The 22,914-nt window shown below is 43.8% G+C and overlaps 2 protein-coding genes across 2 annotated transcripts; both read right to left on the bottom strand.

Annotated features, from left to right (window-relative positions):
- Positions 1 to 453: 453 nt before the first annotated feature.
- LOC105919081 (hydroxycarboxylic acid receptor 2-like) lies at positions 454 to 1,407 on the bottom strand. Its single transcript, XM_012854313.3, has one exon. The coding sequence runs from the start codon at positions 1,405 to 1,407 to the stop codon at positions 454 to 456; it is 954 nt and encodes a 317-aa protein (XP_012709767.2).
- A 14,997-nt stretch (positions 1,408 to 16,404) lies between these two features.
- LOC118564713 (hydroxycarboxylic acid receptor 2-like) lies at positions 16,405 to 17,352 on the bottom strand. Its single transcript, XM_036143553.1, has one exon. The coding sequence runs from the start codon at positions 17,350 to 17,352 to the stop codon at positions 16,405 to 16,407; it is 948 nt and encodes a 315-aa protein (XP_035999446.1).
- Positions 17,353 to 22,914: the final 5,562 nt, after the last annotated feature.

Raw genomic sequence — 22,914 nt, 5'->3', positions numbered from 1 at the left:
ATTTTGACAATGCTTGGACTCATTGTGATACAAAAAAATGTATACAGTCGGCATGGTGCTTTTTTGCTTGTTTTATGTTCGGCGATATTGTGTTGAACTTACCCTCCAAAGTTGTCCCAAAAGGTTCTAGTTTAGTTCTTTTAATCTTTAGAATTTTTAGAATATTTCTTTAATATGCATTAAATACACGTTAGCCATGGAAGCAATGTCTATGACCCTGAACAAAAAGTGCACTAATTTTATATCCATATAAATCCATAAAAAGTCCATTCAAGGTATATAAACTTGCCAAGATGAGCATTTGAAACAAAAGTACATATAAGAAAAGTCCAAATAACCTTTTTAAAAGCTAGCATCTTATTTGTCACCAACTCAAACATGATGCAAAATGGGGAAACGTGACTCCATTTTAACCAGATTTTAGCTCTGAATATGCCGATTGGAGTTCTCTGATCACAGCTTGCTGAGTAACTGGGACCCCGTATCACGTGTTTTCCTGTCTGTGCTTTCCCCAGTCTCTACCTGCGGCAGATGGAGAGCCTTCTTGCCGATGTTCTTAAAAGCCGGACTGGAGAAGTAGTAGACCACAGGGTCCAGAGCGCTATTGAGATAAGTCAAATTGATGGCAATTTGGGTCACGGTGCTTAGCTGCTCCATATCAGCACACTTAAATTCCTTCAGCATCTTGATCCTCATGGCCAGCAGAGTAATGTTGCTGGGGAGGAAGCAGATGATGAACAACACCACCACCACCACGATGAAGTACAGAGCCTTCTTGAACTTGGCCTGGTGGGCCAGCTGTCTCCTCCTCAGGTGGCTGATGATGTGGAAGGTGCAGTAGAGAATCACCAGCAGGGGCACGTAGAAAGAGAAGAGAAGCGTAAATGTATACCAGGACAGGTTTCTTCTGGACTCTGTGTCCACCATGAACCTCGTGCAGTGGGTTGTATTAATGTGTTGCAGAGAGAAGACGGGGGCGGTCATTGTAATGGGGACCAGCCACAGCACGATCGCTCCCAGCCTGGCCTTGCCAGCACTCAGAGAGTTGAGAGGATGGTGGGGATGCACCACACGCATGTACCTGTCCAGGGCGATGGCCATCAAGAAGAAGGTGCTCCCGCTGCGGTTCATCTCCAGCATGAAGAGGCAGAGGTTACAGAGTGTCCCACCGAACATCCATCTGTTGCCTGAGAGGTAATAGTTGACCCGGAGGGGCAGAGCCAGAATGAGCATGAAGTCGCTCAATGCCAGGTTGAAGAGCAGCACCGTGCTGCTTTTCCAGGGCCTCAGGTGGAAGCAGAAGATGAACAGAGCCAAACCGTTTCCTACCAGACCCAGAATGAACTCTGTTACAAGGAGTGGAGGGAGCGCTCGGATCAGCACAGGTGTACTGAAGTTGCAATGCATGGTGTTGTTTGGTGTTGCTTTGATGCCTGCAGATGTAAGAATGAGCCCCAGAAAGGCTGCCTGCCCTTTTTAAAGGGGGGAAAAACAGTGCAGAAATAAAAAGTGCTTGTTGTGTTGTGACTTCATGAGTCATGTCTATTCCCAGACAGATTTCTTAGATCAGGAATTAATAGATGCTGCTGAAAGGGGAAATCCGGTCACTGAGAGATAGGTGTTTATTCACTATAAAATAACCTCACTTCCAGTGGTATACAATTATTTGCTAATCCGTTTAAACGATATTAAATTATTATTATTATTTCTTTTTTTCCGCAGATATTCACTCATTTTAATAAGATGTAGCATAAAAGAGAACCCAAATGCAGAGCGTGGTAAAGGCAAAAAGTAAACCTCTTTAGTAAGTAAACATTATAAAAACTCTTTATCTGGAACAGGTCTTCAGACACAGGCAGGAAAACTGGCAGAGCAACAGAGACACAAGGAGGAAACAGTAGAGGAAGAAAATCCAACAGAACCAGTGAGAAAAAAGAGAATGGAAAACAGTGGCTCCATCTGAATATGTCTTTTGGGTAAGGACGCTTTAGCCAAAGTGGAAATGCGTCAGCGGTCACCATGAGAAGTGCTGTCCGAATAGTGCAGTCAGTGAGGACGGAGGTATGCTCCCTCCCATGGCTAGTTTCCAACCAGTCCTAGAACAAACTCTGTTACAAAGAGTGGAGGGAGCACTCGGATCAGCACAGGTCTATTGTAGTTGCACGGCATGGTGGTATTTGGTGTTGCTTTGATGCCTGCAGATGTGAGAATGAGTCCTAAAAAGGCAGCCTGCCCTTTTTAAAGGGGAAAACCTAGTGCAGAAATACAAAGTGCTCGTTGTTTGGTGACTTAAGGCTTCATGAGTCATGTCTATTCAAAGACAGACTTCTTAGATAAACAATTAATAGCTGCTGCTGAAAGGGTAAATCCGGTCACTGAGATAGGTGTTTATTCACTATAAAATAACCTCAGTTCCAATGAAGTTCAGAATTTGTGTAAAACGTAACTAAAAGGCTAATGCGTTTAACTTATACTCAACTAAATATGCTACAAAGACAAGATATTTTAACATTCAAATTGACAAACTTTAGTATCTTGTTATTTTGTTTTTCGCAGATGTTCACTCATTATGATAAGATGTAGGATAAAAGAGAACCCAAATGCAGAGCGTGGTGAAGGCAAAAAGTAAACCTCTTTTGTAAATAAACCTTATAAAAACTCTTTATCTGGAACAGGTCTTTAGACACAGCCAGAGAAGCAGGCAGAGCAACTGAGACACAAGGAGCCAACAGTAGAGCAACAGGAGAACCAGCAAGCAAAAAAGAGAATGGGAGACAGTGGTTTCATCTAAATACGTCTTTTGGGAAGGACTCTTTAACCACGGCGGAAGTGCATCAGTGGTCGCCATGATAAGTGTTGTCCGAATAGTGCAGTCAGTGAGGAAGGAGGTAGGAAAATTAGCCTATATGCTCACTCCCACGGCTAGTTTTGCCTAGGAACCCCATGACGTCCCTTACTGGGGCTAAGAAGCCTTAAGGCATCCCACAATCCTTTGTGTGACATGACATTTCAGCACAGCCCACCTTACAGAAATCAACGAAAATGTCCAGAGAGAAGAGAGTGTGCACTTTGTAGTTCATTTTCGGAGGGTTGTAGGCCCAGATTTGACATAATGACCTTTGAGTTAAAGGATTTCCTCGATAGAGTTCTTACTGTTGACCCAGTGAAAAGTCAAGGAACAGGAGCTAGAAGATACTATTAAGGGTATACGGTTGGAGCCAGTGTACAGTGGGGCAGGGTGGAGAACTGAGGCAGAAGACAGGTGAAAGTAACATAGAAGAATTAGGAGCAGCGGAAAAATATGAGGGCAGAGAGCCAAGGGAGAGGGGAACAATGAACTTGAGGGAAGCACAGGAAATAAAACAATGTGCATTGAATGAATTAGAACAAAATCCACTAACTAATCCACAAGAAAACTAACAGTATTAGAAAAACACTTAAGAATAATTAACTGAAGAAAGCTCTTTCAGAAATTGAATAAACAAATCAAAACACATACACCTGGATATCGTGACACATTTTGAAGAAGTTGGGACTTGGGCAACAAAACCCTGGGAAAGGATACCAGACGCCCCAAAGAGTTCAGAAAAAACAAAAAACAAATTGAACAGGGTGGGTGGAGGGAGCTTTGGAAGATGCCCCAGAGGCTGTCCTGTATGGATCAAGAGTTCGGGCTGGCTGAGGTGCAGGAACCTTGGAGGTTGGCAGGAAATCTGGGTACTGATGTGGGCGCGGGAGTCTCTTCAGATCATGACAACAGGTGAACAGGTTAATGGCCTATATATACTTTTGTTCCTGATCTTCAGGCTTTGACAATAGTGTATGAACATCTGGTGCTCAGACAACAAGCGTATCAACCATGCCTTTTTTTTATCCGATTGCTGCAGATCTACCAACGATCACAGTAAACAATGTAATTACGATTATTCAGACCATCTCCAAGACATCCAAAAAAGAAAGGGTTTGAGTTGTATGTGTCCAGCTTCTTAAAAAAACAAAGAAAAAAATATATACTATCCCTATACTAGCCGAAGTTGGCTCAATGATTAAACACTGTTTCTTCTCTAGCTATCTACAGCTAAGTGATATGTTAATGTCATTAAGTGTTTTAGTAGTTTGTGCAATCTATTTTTCTAAACTCAGTATCAATTTCACTTTCAAACAAGCAGGCTGGAAAGGTCACTATTAGGTGATGAGTGTTTCTGATCCACGAGGAAGAGCCAGAAGCCTCACTGTGTAAGTGTAAGAGAAAGTCGTCCCACAGGTCCGGCTACCCTGAACTCTGCCACTAGGGGTGGGCCTGTCACCTCTTAGCCAGAAGCTGTGGGCCAGCATGTCTTCCCAGTTCCAGCCACCAGGGTTTAGCAGGTAATGTCTGGTCCTGCCACAATAGATCAGCAGGTCCTTTCTGTTTTTGCTACTGTGGATTTGGAGAGCACCTCAGATCCAGTTCTCATCCCTGGGAGTCCAAAAGTCACCACAGATCCAGGTTTTGTCATGGAGGGTCCAGAGGATGCCTCAGATCTACTTCACGTCATGGAGGGTCCGGAGGACACTTCAGATCCAATTTTCATCAATGGGGTCTGGAGGACGCCTCAGATCCTGCAAACATCTCTGAGGGTCCGGTGGACGCATCGGCTCTTATATCTCAAATATGTAGCAAGAAAAGTATGTGTATGAGAAGTCTAAATAACAATGGGTGTTTGTGAGAGTAGCATCTTATTTGTCCTTAACTCAAACATAATGCTAAATGGAGAAATGTGACTAAATTCTAACTAGATTTTTACTCTGAATCTGCAGATCTGCGTTTTCTTATCCCAGCTGGCTGGGCGACTGCGATCCCTTCTCACATGTTTTCCTATCCGCACTTTCCCCAGAGTCTGCCTGGGGCAGATGCAGAGCCTTTGTGCAGATGTTCTTAAAAGGCGGGTGTTGTGCCATTACATATGTTTTTAACTTATTTAATGTTAAAAAAAACTCAGTCTGTTAGGTATTGTCCAGTGAACATATAATTTGTGACAGCCTCACAAAGTTCTCTTCCTGGTCCTATGCAGTCAGTACAGTAGCGCGTACAGTAGAGATGATACCTGCTCAGAGAAAAGTCAAACACACTCACCACTATGACAGAAATACAAAATGCAGAAACTGTGATTATCAGAGACTTACAAAGACAAATTTATCAAAATCAAATAGATACACTAAGCAAAGGCAAACAGCTCTCAAAGAACAACAAAAATGCACAACTTGGATGTTTTCTTGAACAAGGACAATGTGCTGAAAGTGGTAGGAAGGCTAAGTCATTCATCTTTTCTTAATTTATTCAAACATCCAACAATCATTCCTAGAGAACATCACATTGTAAAACTGATAATTGCTCAATGTCATGAAAGGGTCAGTTATCGAGGAAAGGGCTTCACCATGAATGAGATACGATCCAGTGGCTACTGGATTCCAAAGTTAAGTCATAAGGTTGCATTCTACATTTGCCAATGTGTGTTTTATCACGTAAGAAACGTTCTTAATGCAACATTGGCTCTCACACCAGGTAGACTCACTGATTCATCTCTCAGAACCTTCCTGTATGAAGCTGATATTTAATATAAAAAATACCACAAAGGCTTAACTGTCATGTTTTGTAGACTGAACCCAAACACACCACACACAGAGTTCAGTTTAAAGAGAGTTTTATTGAAGATGATGAATAGTGGAAGATGGTGACCAGAATTCAGACCAGGCTGGAGCAGGAAGCTGTTAGTGGCTGGAGCTGGCAAGCAGGACGGAGCCGGAGCACGAAGGTAGCAAGACCAGCAGCACGGCAGAGTGGAGACTTGGGAACCAGCAGCAAGACCAGCAGCACGACTGGGAGAATACTTGCAGGACCAGAGTGAGATCAGGACCAGAACCACAGCACGGAGGCGGAGATGAAGGGACTTCAGGCTGGATGAGGTGAGCAGCAAAGATCCGTAGTGAGCGGAAGAAGCAGAAGTAACAGAACGAACTGACTGGGGAGGACTGAATGCAGGGAGCTTAAATAGGCTGACAGGTGTGCTGAGTGCTGGCTGATTAGTGACTGACAGGTGTACTTGATTACTGAACTGTGGGACCGGAGCTGTATGGAAGGTGAAAAAGTGTCCTGAATATGTGCATGGTGTAGCAGACAAAAGCTGCACCATGACATCACCCCCCCCCCCTTAAGGCTGACTTCCAGACGGCCAAAAGAAACACAACAAAAAACGACCCACAGAGGGTGGGCGGAGGGAGGTACTGGACGGTGGGCAAGAGTCTCTTTGAAAAAAACAGAACGACCCACCCAGGGTAGGCGGAGGGAGGCATAGGACGGGGGGCTAGAGTCTCTAACAAAAAAAACGACCCAACCAGGGTGGGCGGAGGGAGGCATAGGACGGTGGGAACAGAGTCCAAAAAACAAAAACACAAAACTACCCCAAAGGGGCGAACAAAGGAAGGCAACTGGGTTGGCAACTGAAGCCCAGGGGGAGGGACCTCTGGTGGGTGACCTCGGCGGCAGAGCAGCGCTAGACGTGGGTGTCGTGGTGGGCGACCCCGACGAGGCAGAGTCAGACGTGGGCGTCGCGGTGGGCGACCCCGACGTGGCAGAGCTAGAGGCGGGCGTTGCGGTGGGCGACCCCGACGGCGAAGTAGCAGAGGCTGAACCGGGTGTCACGGAGGACGACCCCAATGTGAAAGAGTACCCTGGAGGACAAGGGGCTACTGACTAAGAGCGGCGCCAGGCCACAGGACACAGGTGGCGCAGGACTAGAGACTACAGAGGTCGCAGGACTAGAGGCTACAGAGGTCACAAAACTAGAGGCTACAGAGGTCACAAAACTAGAGGCTACAGAGGTCACAAGACTAGAGGCTACAGAACTCCTGCGCGTAGTCCTGCGCCTACAGGCCACAAAGGGCGCAGGACTACAGGACACTGGTGGTGGTGCTGGGATCAGACTACGGAACTTGAACGGGATCAGACTTCGGAACTCGGACGGGATCAGACTACGGAACTCGGGAGACCACGGGTTACAGGATTTAGGAGACCACGGGCTACAGGATTCAGGAGACCATGGGCTACTGGCTTCAGAAAGCTCCGGGCTACTGGCTTCAAGCGGCCCAAGGTTCAAGAGGCGGCGGACCCTCCTGGGTCCAAGCGTCGATGGTAAGCGGCGGACCCGCCTGGGTCTCTGCGTCGCAGGTTGATGGACACCAGAGTACCGCACCCACGTCGGACGCCGGACTGGCGTGCTCATCACCCGTGTCGGACGAGGGACTTGCGTGCTCATCACCTGCGTCGGATGCCGGACTTGCGTGCTCATAACCCACGTCGGATGCCGGACTGGCGTGCTCATCACCCGCATCGGACGCCGGACTGGCATGCTCATCACCCGCGTCGGACACCGGACTGTCAATTGTGTCTTTGGCTGCGGTCTGAGCAGGAACAGAGTCTTTTGCTCGGCCTGAGCAGGAACAGAGTCTTTGGCTGCAGGCTGGGCAGGAACTGAGACTTTGGCTGCAGGCTGGAAAGGAACTGAGACTTTGGCTGCAGGCTGGGCAGGAACTGAGACTTTGACTGCAGGCTGGGCAGGAACTAGGTCTTTGGCTGCAGGCTGGGCGGGAACTGGGTTTTTGGCTGCAAGCTGAGCAGGAAACAGGTCCTCCCTATCCCCTGAAAGAAATGCCATAACTGGGTCTCATGGATCCAGGGTGCTCTAGCTGGACTCTCCTGAGTAGCGGCAGCAACTGTATCCGGCTGACTCACCAGGGGAAGAGAGGTGACGTCACCTCCAGTTGGTGCGGCAGCAATGGCAGCGTCTGGCTTGGCATAGAGGGAGGTCCTGTGCTGGCAGACTCGGCTTCTGCGCCAGGAGGGACCGGGTGGCGGGGTCGAGATTTCCGCCGACAATGAAGCAACGGGAGCTGCGGCAGAGACAGCAGCGGCAGAAGCCGCAACAGCAAGAGGAGCTGAGGCTGGAGCTATGGCGGGCTTAGCAGCAGCAGGATCAGCAGGTGCAGCAGGAGCAACTGACGTGGAGGAGACAGAAGCAGCAGCGCTGGGAGCAGCGGCTAAAGGCTTCACCCGAGGAGCCAGCTGAGTGTCGTGGAGTTGGTTACAGAGACGGTGGGGAACAGCAACAGCGGAAACAGCAGTGGTGACAGAAACAACAGCAGGACGGCTCTCAGCAGTAGCTGAAATAGAGGGGCTGCTGAGCGGTGGACCGGGTTGAGAACAACATTTGGTATGTGTTTCAACCTATTCACAATGCAAATCCCAAGTTACACAAAACATTATTTGAGGAAATAACCTTTTAAAGAATGATTTGCTCAGTAAAATGATTACTTTAGGGACGCTTGATTTTATCAATCAATGCGATTCTACCTCCGGGGGGTAGGGGTTGCTGCAGCGATCGGTTGCTAAAATCGGTTACTCCTAAAGTTAAACACAAGGCCTTTAAATCAACATTGATATTCAATATTAATGCAGGAATAAGGCTCGTAGCTCTATTAAACGACAGCGGAGCGAAACAAACAATTTGGCGGGCCGGAAAATATGCAGTTCCCATATTGTCCACGAGGGGCGCTGTGTTTTAATTAGCAGATAAAGCTTCAGGTGTGGAAAAATTCAAATAATTTCTTAATTTTTATCTGTTTGATGTATTTTGTCATGCAGGACAGTGTTTTTAAGTTCCAAAAAATGTAAATAAATGTTTTTCAACATTGTATAATCACTGTGATCAGTTCTTATGAATAATGCACAAGTAAATGTTTAACTGAGTAAAAGTATTGTTGAAATTGCACATACTTTTCTTAAAAACGCTGAGGTTATTCATAATATATTGTGTAAAAGTGAAATTAACCTAATATAAAAATCAACAAGTCCACATTTATTAGTTCTATTTTATCTTGCAATGAGTTAACTCGTGTGGCCCTCTTGAGATCAGATTAAGCTGTATGCGGCCCCTCAACCAAAATGAGTTTGACACCCCTGCTTTAGAACAAGCTCATTTGAATGTCCCGAAATCAGAAGCTACCAGAAGCTAATAGCATTTTGGCTAGCGAACTTTCAGCGCTAACAAATAAAAGCTTCGGCTATTTTTTTAGTCATAATGAGTGAGCCGGATAACATAAACATTTATATCCCATCAATGTATGAAACCCTTGTGGAGATAACGGTTGTTATAACCATAAAACACACTCGGATTACATTGGCAATTACATGGTACAGAGTGTTAGCATGAGCTACTTCCGTTAGCTTTTTGTGTTGAAAATACCATGTAAACGCATTACACAAACATTTCCCAATAACCATGTAACCTTTCCCTTTGGTTTCTCTGCCGAACCTGTCGGTGCCTCATGTGAGTTCGGTCCACTTTGGCCATCCAAGGAAAATCAGCGCTGAAAAGGGAAAACGTAATTTCAGCAGCAGACATGCAGCTCTGCGGCTATGAGCTACCCGAGACGTGGTCAGAGGCGAGGCCTGGTGCTCTGCAGTGCTCTTTGACCCGGTTGCAGTCACAATTGTCACACGATACTACTCCACAGACGCATGGCTCAACACAGGAGAGCTACCTCCTCAGGTCAAGACTCTGCTGTCCACTTACACCTAAAGGACAAAGGACACTCTTTTGAGGACCAAAATGTTCACATTTTGGACAAAGAAGACAGATGGTTTGAAAGGGGTGTGAAGGAAGCCATCTACGTCAAGAGAGAAAGACCAACCTTAAACAGAGGAGGAGGCCTTAGGTTCCAACTCTCAAAAACTTACAACACAGCTATAGGATTAATTCCAGCCAATCGTCAACTTAACTCTCACCCTCATTCAGGTGATTAAAACATTGTTCCTTTAAGCCAAGCCAATAACAACTCTAACGACTCCTCGTTACAGAGGAGTGGACCAGTTTCGGTCCATTCCGCTGGCTTAATGGTTTTAACGACCGCCCATTACTAAGGGGTGGTCCTGTTTCGGTTGAATTTGCATGTTATCTAAGCCATTACAGGCCTTTGTTTGGAATGGTATAAAGCTTGTTACTCATCATTACTCCAGACCTTTTTGAATTGAGAAAGCTTCCGGGAGAGGAAGCGAAACGTCTTCAACTACGGAAAACAAGTCCAGTTGTTTTGTTTTTTACCTTTTTTTGGAGTGTTAATTCAGATAAACATCATTCTATAGTGATGTTCTCCGGATGTTAATTTTATTTCTGTTAATAAATTACTATTCTTGAAGAGAAGTTGTCACTCTCAGCAGTAATGACTTTATGGGATTCTTCTTGCCTATTTGTCATGATCCTGCCCAGCTTTCTGCTCTATCACTCTCCTGCTGCGCCTCCTAATTAATATGATCTGCCTCACCTGTGATCCTCTGGCAGCAGCTCGTTAATTACCCTCACCTGTTTACCTGCCTTTATATACTGGGGTCCCACATAGTCTCATGGTGCCGAGAAGAAGAAGAAGAAGAAGTCACCAATCAAACTGAAGGTGGAGAGCGGAGGAGGAGGAGGAGGAGGAAGAAGAGGAAGAAGAGGAAGAAGAAGAAGAGGAAGAAGAGGAAGAAGAGGAGGAGGAGGACGAAGACGAAGACGAAGACGAAGACGTGGAACTGGATCACAAACAACTTGGAGAAGTGAATTTACAAAGGCAGAAAGTTTGAAAGAAAAGCGGTTTGGGCATAAACTGCTTTGTGACTGGACTGGAATGGCGACTCAGGTAGAAGAAGACGATGATGAAGATATGGATTTGAGTGGTTGGTCTAATGTTGTTAGTGGAAGAGGGAGAGGTAGAAACCGCGAGAAAATGAAAGTTTGTTCAGGACACAAATGAGTAAAAGAACTTTGGAAGAAAACAGTTTGGATGAAGGAACTCCTTTTAAGAAAAAGATTGGAGACATTTTATTTGCGAAAACACTCAGAGACGGTAGTGTAATGATTATTGTTTTATAAATAATCATTTGTAAAACATATTTGTACAACAGAAGAACAGAAAAACAAAGCTTTGAACATAGAAAGCATTTGTAGAAAAAATGTGAAAGAAAAAAGGATTGTTGGAGAAAAGAAAGTAATGAGGGGAGTGATAACAGGAACACCTGTAAATTAAGATTTAGAAAAACCTAAAAGGGCATTCAGGATGTGGAGGTGAATCAGATAAAAAGATTGTTGAAAACGATAAATGGTGAAAGAGTTGAAAGTTTATCAGTAATGATAGAATTTCAAGAAAATATACTTCCAGAGAGGATTAAGATAGGATTCATTAGTTTTCCAGTTAGGCCTTACATTCCTCCCCCACTCAGGTGTTACAAATGTCAAAGATACGGCCATGCAGCGGCAGTATGTAGAGGAAAACAAAGATGTCCAAAATGTTGTAATTGTGGGGGCCAACACAGAGTGAGATTTGGGAGGGGGGGGGGTGAAGTCAGAAAGAAAGTAATGGAAATGCAAAAAAGGATCGTTGGAGGAAATGTTGTAATTCAGTGGGAAGAGAAACAGAGATCAATAAAGTATGGTCATTGATAAGAAGAATGAATGGTATTGAAGGGGAATATGGTTATCCAGTCTTGAGTGATGGTGAAGTAATAGCAGTTAAGGATGAAAAAAGGTAGAAATGATGGCAAAGACTTTAATTAAAATAAATAGCTCAGATAATATTACTCTGGAAGGAAAAAGGGGAAGAGAATTGACAATATTAGAAAACAGACAGATATTAGAGAAGATAGAAAATGTAAATAATTTATTGAATGTTCCTTTCATAAAATCGGGATTAAATCGATCTTAGTATTTTTTCTAGTAGTATCACTAGAAAAAGCTGTTCCTGCGAAACAGCAGTGAGAATGCTTTCCTGCAGAATGAATGAGGAAAAGATGCAGAAGATCTTTGAAGAGAAAAAAAATTGCTGAAATGAAATAAAAGAACCAATTTTAACATGAAAAACAGCTGAAGGATTAGAAGAATGTAATGAAAAAGTAGTAGTAGTTGTATCAGTAGTAGTAGTAGTATATTAGTAGTAGTAGCAGCAGTAGTATCAGTAGCAGTGTTTCACGCAGGAATGTGCTTAGGCGAGACTGTGAGTTGGGGGTTGGGGGGGGGGTTGTGGACGACAACAGTTTTTGCGCTGACCGGGGTGCAGACAAGTTTTGAGCGGACCGGGGGGGGGGGACAGAGGAGACGACAAGTTTTGCGCGGACCGACTGGAGGACTGACGGGGGGGGGGAAGTAGACGACAAGTTTTGCGCGGACCGACTCGCGGAGCGGGGGGGGGAGGGGGGAGTCTGATCAATGTGCTATCTTGCCGCCTCGCCAAGATAGCACTGCGGGAAACCCTGAGTAGTAGTAGTAGTGGTAGTGGTAGTACTAGTAGTAGTAGCAGTAGTAGTAGTAGTATCAGTGGTAGTAGTAGTAGTAGTCGTAGTAGTATCAGTAATAGTAGTGGTAGTAGTAGTAGTATTAGCAGTAGTATCAGTAGTAGTAGTAGTAGTAGTAGTAGTAGTAGTAGTAGTATCAGTAGTAATAGTAGTAGTAGTAGTAGTATCAGTAATAGTAGTGGTAGTAGTAGTAGCAGTAGTATCAGTAGTAATAGTAGTAGTAGCAGTAGTAGTAGTAGTAGTAGTAGTAGTAGTAGTAGTAGTAGTATGAGTAATAGTAGTGGTAGTAGTAGTAGTAGTAGTAGCAGCAGCAGCAGTAGTAGCAGTATCAGTAGTATCAGTAGTTGTATCAGTAGTAGTAGTGGTAACTATGTGAAATCCAAAAAGTGACAGAAAATTGACACATGCCTGATAAACACTGGAAAATTTAAAAATATTTAGAGGAAGTGACTCTGCGAATCTCAGCTTCCTACCTTCATCACAGCCCCTGCAGTGGGTGTCATAAGGTGCCATTTTAAGCAAAGAGAGCCTGTCCCTGACCTGTAGTAACCTCTGCCCAGCAGAGTTCTGTTGTCATGGAAACTCACTCACAGCTGCTGGTGTCCCTCTACTGCAGGCACAGACTTATGGTCAGACGAGCTCTAATTGGAATAAAATGGCATCACTTTGCCTCGAACAACTCTGGATTTTTTTATCAACCGTTAGGGCTAGAGACGTAATTTTTTCTGCGTTTATTTCAGAACGGATAGGGGTACAAGACAAACTATTGTTTTTTTTTCTTGAAATATTTTAATATAGGCGCAAAAAATCATGAATTAAAGGGGAATATTGACGAAAATTCAAAAATCCTCCAAAAACGGTCCCGAACAAATCGCTCTAGCTGAAAAAGTATAAGAGATATCAAAATAATTCTTTCAGCGTAAGTATCAGCAGGCTTTTGAGGACTGTGGTGCCCATTTTTATGTTTGTACAAAAATCGATGTAGGCATGGCGACGATGTAAAAAAAATGCATCATTTAGAAGGATACAGGTCCAAAGCGTTTTTTAGGATTTTGCACATTCGCTACTCCTGAACAAATTGTTACTGCGGCAAAACCGTAACAGTTATCGACAAAATTCCTTTTTTGTGAGTGCCAGAAGGGTCTGAACATGAATATGTAAAAGTCTCATGCCTGTACATCAAACGGTTTAGGAGTAGCGACGATGCGAAAACATGTGTCGCTTAGGAATGTCAGGTGTGATTTTTCACCGCACCTCCATAGAAAATCAATGGAGAGTGTTTGGGGTTTTTGACGCTCTGGGGTGATTTGCGAAAAATCTATAAATCCCACACCAATGATGGTTACATTTTCTGAATCCGGACAAAAACTCCTACGTTTTAATGTATGATTTATGTGCATAGAGTGAAAATTGAGTGAGTGAGAAGAAGTTGTTGGAAGAAGAAAAATTTATTGGAAAATCTACAGTGGCCACTCTAAGTGAACTCCCTAGCAACCATAGCAACGCATTCATTTTTCTGAATTTTATGAAAATGCTAAAAAAAAATTAAGGAGGTACTATATGAAAATGGAGAAAGATATGAAACAGCTGAAGTAGCTGAAGATAGCTGAAGGTTATTTGAACATTTTAAAAGTTGAATGGTGTTTCTAGCTGAAAGTAGGCTAAAGCAGTAAGCTGTCAAAAAGCTGAAAAATTTGAAGGATTCTCCATTTAATTTCAATGAGAGCAAAAAACTCACAAAAAGTTAAATATTTTAAATATTATAAAAGTTATAATTACCAAAAGACATAGCAGTAATGTCGTGAACGAGCTGAACTTTTTGACACAAAAATTGTTTAAATCGGTTGAAGTATGCAGGAGTAGTTAGATGCCGAAAAACGTACGGAATAACAATCAAGACCTGAAGGAACTTAATAAGTGAGAATGCTGTATAGCATTCTCACTTGATAATAAAGAAAAACAGGAAAACATATAAGTGAGAATGCTGTATAGCAAATGGAAAAAAGCAACGGACTTTCAGTTTATAGAGGAGAAATGATTGCAATATTATTAGCTGTTCAATGGGTTGAAGAAGTTAAGCCACTAAAATCAGTCATATGTTCAGATTCTAATTCATCCTTAATTAGTTTGCAGTATAATCACTCAGAAAGCAGGCCAGATATTTTAATAGAAATTCAACAGACACTATATAGAATAAATATGTTGGGTTTAATTATAAATTTTGTATTTGTAATTTTGTTAATTAAACAGAAAATGAAGGATAAATGCCAAAAGGAATGGGAGAAAGGAAATAAATGACGTTGTTTTTTTAAAATTCAAAAGAAAATTGGAGAAATGAGAAGAACAGAAAGAACAAGAAGAGAAGAAACATTTATTTCTTGATTGAGGTTTAGTCACACTGGATTAAATAGTACTCTGTTTAGCTTAGGCAAACATAGGAATGGTAAATGTGAATACCGTGGGGTAGATGAAACAGTTCAACATGTGATGTTGTACTGTAATATATATGAGGAGGAGAGACAGCAATTCATTCAAAATTTAAGTAAAATAAAAGTTAAATTAGATTTATTTGAATTATTCAGACGTTATTCAAATAGTAACATTTACAGTATATTATTTCGATATCTAAAAATAACACATTTGTATAATAGAATTTAATTCCTGAGAGTCATTCCGGTCCACACTCCATTCCAGTAGATGGCAGAAATGCATTTATCTGTTTTTTTGCCAACCGCCAAAAAATTTCTAAGAAGAAGAAGACGTCTCATGGTGCCAGTCTGTGAGTAGATCCATCCATCCATTTTCTGACCCGCTTAATCCCTCATGGGGTTGCAGGGGGTGCTGGTGCCTATCTCCAGCATTCACTGGGCAAGATCTGTGAGTAGATGTCCAGTGGTCATCCTTGCATGCCTGCCAAATTACTTACATGGTTCTTGTTCTTTGGATTTCCTCGATTCGCTCTTGTCAGACACCTCATTTGGCTTTTGACCTGGACAGTCTCACCACCATGAACCTGGTTAAGCCCTAGGAATCTGTCAGCTACCACACCATGAATCCTACCCAGAGCTTCCACAGTGCACCTGCCCAGATCGGTACCAGAACGTCTACCCAGAGATGCCTGTGTGCCCCTGCCTCGGACCATCTGTGTTTGTCTCTACCAGGGCTTTATTTTGTATTCAAATATACCTTTTTTAATGCAACCACCATTTCTGGCTCAAATATTGGGTTCTCTGACTTGAAGTGCATTACAATATTTGACTGTGGTCCTGGTAAAAGACAAACTGAATAAAACAATTTTTGATGTATAATGGCCAACATCCAGCCACCGATTTGTCTTCATGAAACGTTTTAGTATAGAAATTAAAAACCTATGGATTTTCACCTGAGATATTTGATTCGTTAAACTTAGACATGACACATAAACAAGTGTAGCAGGTTGCAAAAAAAACATGAATATGAATTATTACATGAATCAGCTAATGTGATGGAACGACAGTTTTCAATCAACACTAAACCCATACACACACACACACACATTATTTACATTATCACACACACACACACACATATATGTGCTAATAATTATTTTGTGGCCTGTTTATATGTCCTGATATAGACAGCAAATGTCTACAGGTTAGGTGGCTGTTCCATTTGCAATGCAGTAATAGTATTTCCTCATATTCAGTCTCCCATGAAGCAAGAAGGTATAAGTAAGCAACAAGGCATCCTCTTTGAGGCCTCTCTGACTTGATCATCAGTATTTGACCACTGCAGCATCCTGCTGAAGCCTAAATTTTGTTTTACATTTTGTTACAACCCAAAACTCCAGTGAGTTTTATGGGACAGATCATCACAAGGTAATCCATTGGTAATGTATTTCAGAAGGAGGGGCCTTATGACAAATCCTTGCATTTGATTGGATAAACCAGAGAAGTAAAAATAGCATCTTATTTGTCACTAACTCAAACTTGATGCAAAATGGTGAAACGTGACTCCATTTTAACCAGATTTTAGCTCTGAATCGGCAGATTGGAGTTCTCTGATCACAGCTGGCTGAGCAACTGGGATCCCGTATCACGTGTTTTCCTATCTGTGCTTTCCCCAGTCTCTACCTGCGGCAGATGCAGAGCCTTCTTGCCGATGTTCTTAAAAGCCGGGCTGGAGAAATAGTAGACCACGGGGTCCAGAGCGCTGTTGAGATAAGTCAAACTAATGGTGATCTGGAATGCAGTGCTTAGCTGCTCCATATCAGCACACTTGAATTCTTTCAGCATCTTGATCCACATGGCCAGCAGAGTGATGTTGCTGGGGAGGAAGCAGATGATGAACAGCACCACCACCACCACGATGAAGTACAGAGCCTTCTTGAACTTGGCCTGGTGGGCCAGCTGTCTCCTCCTCAGGTGGCTGATGATGTGGAAGGTGCAGTAGAGAATCACCAGCAGGGGCACGTAGAAAGAGAAGAGAAGCATATACCAGGACAGGTTTCCTCTGGACTCTGTGTCCACCATGAACCTCGTGCAGTGGGTTGTATTAATGTGTTGCAGAGAGAGGACAGGGGCGGTCATTGTAATGGGGACCAGCCACAGCACGATCGCTCCCAGCATGGCCTTGCCAGCACTCAGAGAGTTGAGAGGATGGTGGGGATGCACCACACGCATGTACCTGTCCACGGCGATGGCCATCAAGAAGAAGGTGCTCCCGCTGCGGTTCATCGCCAGCATGAAGAGGCAGAGGTTACAGAGTGTCCCACCGAACATCCATCTGTTGCCTGAGAGGTAATAGTTGACCCGAAGGGGCAGAGCCAGGATGAGGAAAAAGTCGCTCAATGCCAGGTTGAAGAGCAGCACGGTGCTGCTTTTCCAGGGCCTCAGGTGGAAGCAGAAGATGAACAGAGCCAAACCGTTTCCTACCAGACCCAGAATGAACTCTGTTACAAGGAGTGGAGGGAGCGCTCGGATCAGCACAGGTGTGCTGAAGTTGCACCGCATGGTGTTGCTTTGATGCCTGCAGATGTGAGAATGAGCCCCAGAAAAGCTGCATGCCCTTTTTAAAGGGGCAAAAAACAGTGCAGAAATAAAAAGTGCTTGTTGTGTTGTGACTTCATGAGTCATGTCTATTCTCAGACAGATTTTTTTAGGTCAAGAATTAATAGATGCTGCTGAAAGGGGAAATCCTGTCACTGAGAGATAGGTGTTTATTCACTATAAAATAACCTCAGTTCCAATGGTATACAATTATTTGCTAATCCATTTAAACAATATTAAATTATTAAAAAAAATTCTCGCAGATATTCACTCATTTTAATAAGATGTAGCATAAAAGAGAACCCAAATGCAGAGCGTGGTAAAGGCAAAAAGTAAACCTCTTTAGTAAGTAAACATTATAAAAACTCTTTATCTGGAACAGGTCTTCAGACACAGGCAGGAAAACTGGCAGAGCAACAGAGACACAAGGAGGAAACAGTAGAGGAAGAAAATCCAACAGAACCAGCGAGAAAAAAGAGAATGGAAAACAGTGGCTCCATCTGAATATGTCTTTTGGGTAAGGACGCTTTAGCCAAAGTGGAAATGCGTCAGCGGTCACCATGAGAAGTGATGTCCGAATAGTGCAGTTTAGTGAGGACGGAGGTATGCTCCCTTCCATGGCTAGTTTCCAACCAGTCCTAGAACAAACTCTGTTACAAAGAGTGGAGGGAGCACTCAGATCAGCACAGGTCTACTGTAGTTGCACGGCATGGTGGTGTTTGGTGTTTCTCTGATGCCTGCAGGTGTGAGAATGAGTCCTAAAAATGGCTGCCTGCCGTTTATAAAGGGGAAAACCTAGTGCAGAAATAAAAAGTGCTCGTTGTGTGGTGACTTAAGGCTCCATGAGTCATGTCTATTCAAAGACAGACTTCTTAGATAAACAATTAATAGCTGCTGCTGAAAGGGTAAATCCGGTCACTGAGAGATCGGTGTTTATTCACTATAAAATAACCTCAGCTCCCATGGTATACAAATATTTGTATACCACTGGACCAGTTCAGTTTGAAGTATATTCTTTTTTTTGTCTGCAGATATTCACTGATTTTAATAAGATGTAGCAAAAATAAGAACCCAAATGCAGAGCGTGGTAAAGGTAGTTCCAATGAAATTCAGAATTTGTGTAAAATGTAACTAAAAGGCTTATGCGTTTAACTTATACTCAGCTTAATACGCTACAAAGACAAGATATTTTAACATTACATTGAAATTGATAAACTTTGGTATCTTGTTATTTTGTTTTTTGCAGATATTCACTCATTTTGTTAAGATTTAGCATAAAAGAGAACCCAAATGCAGAGCGTGATGAAGGCAAAAAGTAAACATCTTTAGTAAGTAGTCTGTCCTTTTTCTTCCGCTTATCCGGGGTCGGGTTGTGGGGGTAGCAGCTTCAGTAAGGAGGCCCAGACGTCCGTCTCCCCAGCCATTTGGGCCAGCTCCTCCGGGGAATCCCAAGGCGTTCCCAGGCCAGCCGAGAGACATAGTCCCTCCAGCGTGTCTCCCTTTGAGCCTCCTCCCGGTGGGATGTGCCCGGAACACTTCACCAGGGAGGCATCCTAACCAGAGCAGCGGCTCTACTCTGAGTCCTCCCCGGATGACTGAGCTCCTCACCCTATCTCTAAGGGAGAGCCCAGACACACTACGGAGAAAACTAATTTTGGCCATTTGTATCCGGGATCTCGTTCTTTCGGTCACGACCCAAAGTTCGTGACCATAGATGAGGGTAGGAATGTAGATCGACCGGTAAATCGAGAGCTTCGCCTTTTGGCTCAGCTCTCTCTTCACCACAACGGATCGGTACAGCACCCACTTCACAGCAGACGCTGCACCAATCCGCCTGTCGATCTCCCGCTCCATCTTCCCCTCATTCGTGAACAAGACCCCAAGATACTTGAACTCCTCCACTAGGGGCAGGACATCCTCCCCAACCCGGAGAAGGCACTCTACCCTTTTCCGGTTCAAGACCATGGACACGGATTTGGAGGCACTGATTTTCATACTGGCTGCTTCGCACTCGGCTGCGAACCGCTCCAGTGAGAGCTGTAGATCACGCCCTGATGAAGCCAATAGAACCACGTCATCCGTGAATAGCAGAGCCACAATCCTAAGGCCACCAAAACGGATCCCCTCAACACCTTGGCTGCACCTAGAAATTCTGTCCATAAAAGTTATGAACAGAATCGGTGACAAAGAGCAACCTTTGTCCAACTCTCACCGGAAACGGGTCTGACTTACTGCTGGCAATGCGGACCATACTCACGGAGTTTTTTTAACAACCTCGGCAACCTCAGCACCAGAGATGGGAGAACCCGACCCAGAGTCCTCAGGCTCTGCTTCAGCAATGGAAGACGTGTTGGTGGGATTAAGGAGGTCTTCGAAGTATTCCGCCCACCGAAACACGACGTCCCGTGTCGAGGTCAGCAGCACACCACCCCCACTGTAAACAGTGTTGGTACTGCACTGCTTCCCCCTCCTGAGAGGCCGGAAAGTGGACCAGAATCGCTTCGAAGCTGTATGGTCTTCGATTGGTCTTTCTCCATGGCCTCTCCAAACTCTTCCCACGCCCGAGTTTTTGCCTCGGCGACCAGCCAAACCGCCTGTCGCTTCGACTGCCGGTACACATCAGCTGCTTCCAGAGTCCCACAAGCCAATAAAGCCTGATAGGACTCCTTCTTCAGCTTGACGGCTTCCCTCACCACTGGTGTCCACCAGGGTGTTTGAGGGTTGCCACCGTGACATGCACCGACAACCTTGAGGCCACAGCTCCGACTAGCGGCCTCAACAATAGAGGCGCGGAACATGGTCCATTCAGACTCAATGTCCCCCGCCTCCCTCTGGACGTGTTCAAAGTTCTCCCGAAGGTGGGAGTTAAAGCTCCGCCTCACAGGGGACTCTGCCAGACGTTCCCAGCAAATCCTCACAATATGTTTGGGCCTGCCAGGTCTGACCGGCTTCCTCCCCAACCATCGAAGCCAACTCACCACCAGGTAGTGGTCGGTGGAGAGTTCCGCCCCTCTCTTGACCCGAGTGTCCAAGACATGCAGTTAGTAAGTAAACCTTATAAAAACTCTTTATCTGGAACAGTTCTTCAGACACAGACAGAGAAGCAGGCAGAGCAACTGAGACACAAGGAGCCAACAGTAGAGCAACAGGAGAACCAGCAAGCAAAAATGAGAATGGGAGACAGTGGTTTTATCTAAATACGTCTTTTGGGTAAGGACTCTTTAACCACGGCGGAATTGTGTCAGCGGTCGCCATGATAAGTGCTGTCCGAATAGAGAGTCAGTGAGGAAGGAGGTAGGAAAATTAGCCTATATGCTCACTCCTGTGGCTAGTTTTGCCTAGGAACCCCATGGCGTCCCTTACTGGGGCTAAAAAGCCTTAAGGCATCCCACAATCCTTTGTGTGACATATCAGCACAGTCCACCTTACAGAAATCCACAAAAATGCCCGGACAGAAGAGAGTGTGCACTTTGTAGTTCATTTTCGGAGGGTTGTAAGGCCCAGATTTGACGCAATGACCTTGGAGTTAAAGACTTTCCCCGATAGAGTTCTTACTGTTGACACAGTGAAAAGTCAAGGAACAGAAGCCAGAAACAGGAACTAGAATATATTATTAAGGGCTGGGTGCGATTTGCTGGGGGGGATGAGAGGGGGGGGGGGGGGGATTTACACCCCCTCTGTTTCTGACGTCCCCCCCTCTGGTCATTCATGTTTTATCCCTGGGGGGGGGGGATACATTCCTCCCCCCCTCTGGTCTGAATAAGTAATATTATGGATTTTTAAAAATGTATATAAATTAGGGCTGTCAGTTTTAACGCGTTAACTTTGTTAGACCACAATGCAGACATTTTTTTTTTGTCGCCATTAATTGCGCGTCAAAACACACACACGTTCCCTAATGTTTTTTCCCCGCAGCGCTCTCCGCACTGTGTTTCTTTTATCCTCGGCGCTTTCTGTAGTTTCAAGAGTGCTAGAGACTGTAGCAAAACAGACCCGCGCTCACTGTTGCACAGACTGTTCATTTCATGCGACTTTGGGCTTGTTTTATTCTAAAGGCGCTTGTAAATTTCATGAGTCACGGGTTGCGGGTTTTTTTGGGCACGTTTCTGAAAGTGAAATCGCTTATTTGGGCTCTAAAATAAGTGATGAAACTCTGCAGTTTACGGTGCAATAACTGGTGATAACTGCTGAAAGTAGATTACTTGGTGCAGATCACCATTTTGAGCAGACATTGGTTCTGAAGATGAGTTTTTAATATGCTGATAACATTGCAGAAACCCAACCCATAAACCATACTTTAATGGTTATTAATTTGTTTTCTCTGTATTTGACAAACTAAGGCTGAATTACGTTGCCAAACGAAGGACCTGGAGTTACTAAACAGTTGCTAAACAGTCTCATTCAGGATACTAAGCTCCTGCCCAGTTGCAAGCAAAGTGTAAGACTGGAATGACCTGGAAATTTAAAACCTTTTTCCAGGCTTAAACTCTATGAATATGGATATGAACAGCAAGCAAAAATACTGTTGTTGGTAGATGTGTGTGAGAGAGAGTGAAAAAACGAACAATAAAAATTTTCATTAATTTATATGTATATGCCTAATACCATGTCTATCTTTGTTTAAGAGCCAAAAAATATATCCGCATGAAAATAGGTATTTATTTACAAATTTAATTACACACTGTGTACACATCAGGGCATCATGATTAGTCATTTAGCCATTATAGTCCAGAGTTTAACATTTGGCACTAGGATGTTTTCATTCCAATTCTCAAAAGTGTTTGAAAAATAACAAAATAAAAATATTTTTTGTACAAGCATGTATTTTATTAGTGTCATTTATTGCAAAATTGTATATTAAAATGCCCAAACAGGCTATTACACTTTCAGAACCTTATGTGATTAATCGATTCAAATTCAAATTTTTAATCATTTGATAGCCCTAATATAAATACATGTCTTGTGTCCTTCACATTTGTTAATAAATTTTTTTGTTGTCTGTTTTTAAAGAGTATTAATACGTTTTCTGCTCGAAGCGGTTGAAGTAAACTAATACCCACTCCCGAGTCCAGAGAGTAGATAGCACAAGTTTAAAAACAATAGACTAACCTACTGGATCTAGCTATTTACCTGAAAGAGCAGCTGCTAGCTAATCAAGTAATAAATGAGAAGTGTGGCTGCATGAACGTCAACATATGACAAGTATTTTGTCATATTTCGGCCCGAAAAATCAACAGTAAAGGTCAAGAGTAGATGACGGGACAAACAGCCCTGGTAATGTTACAGGACAAACTTTTGGTGGATGATGAAGATTTGCAGGCAGCGTCACAAGACAAGAAGCAGCAGCAGCCGATTTCTCCACCCTCCCGCCCAGGACAGGTTGCATGCTGTCTCGAGCCAGACAGCATGCAGGCCACATAACCTTGTTGTTATGTTAATTTATAAAACACTTGAAATGATCCCCCCCCCCTGATTTTTTTCAGTACCCTTAATCAGTGTGCAATTTTTGCAAATCGCACACTGATT

Source organism: Fundulus heteroclitus, chromosome 12 (genome assembly GCF_011125445.2).
Source record: "Fundulus heteroclitus isolate FHET01 chromosome 12, MU-UCD_Fhet_4.1, whole genome shotgun sequence".
Taxonomy (NCBI): Eukaryota; Metazoa; Chordata; class Actinopteri; order Cyprinodontiformes; family Fundulidae; genus Fundulus; species Fundulus heteroclitus.
Note: the sequence above shows the minus strand (reverse complement) of the source record. Positions and strands in the feature narration are given on the sequence as shown.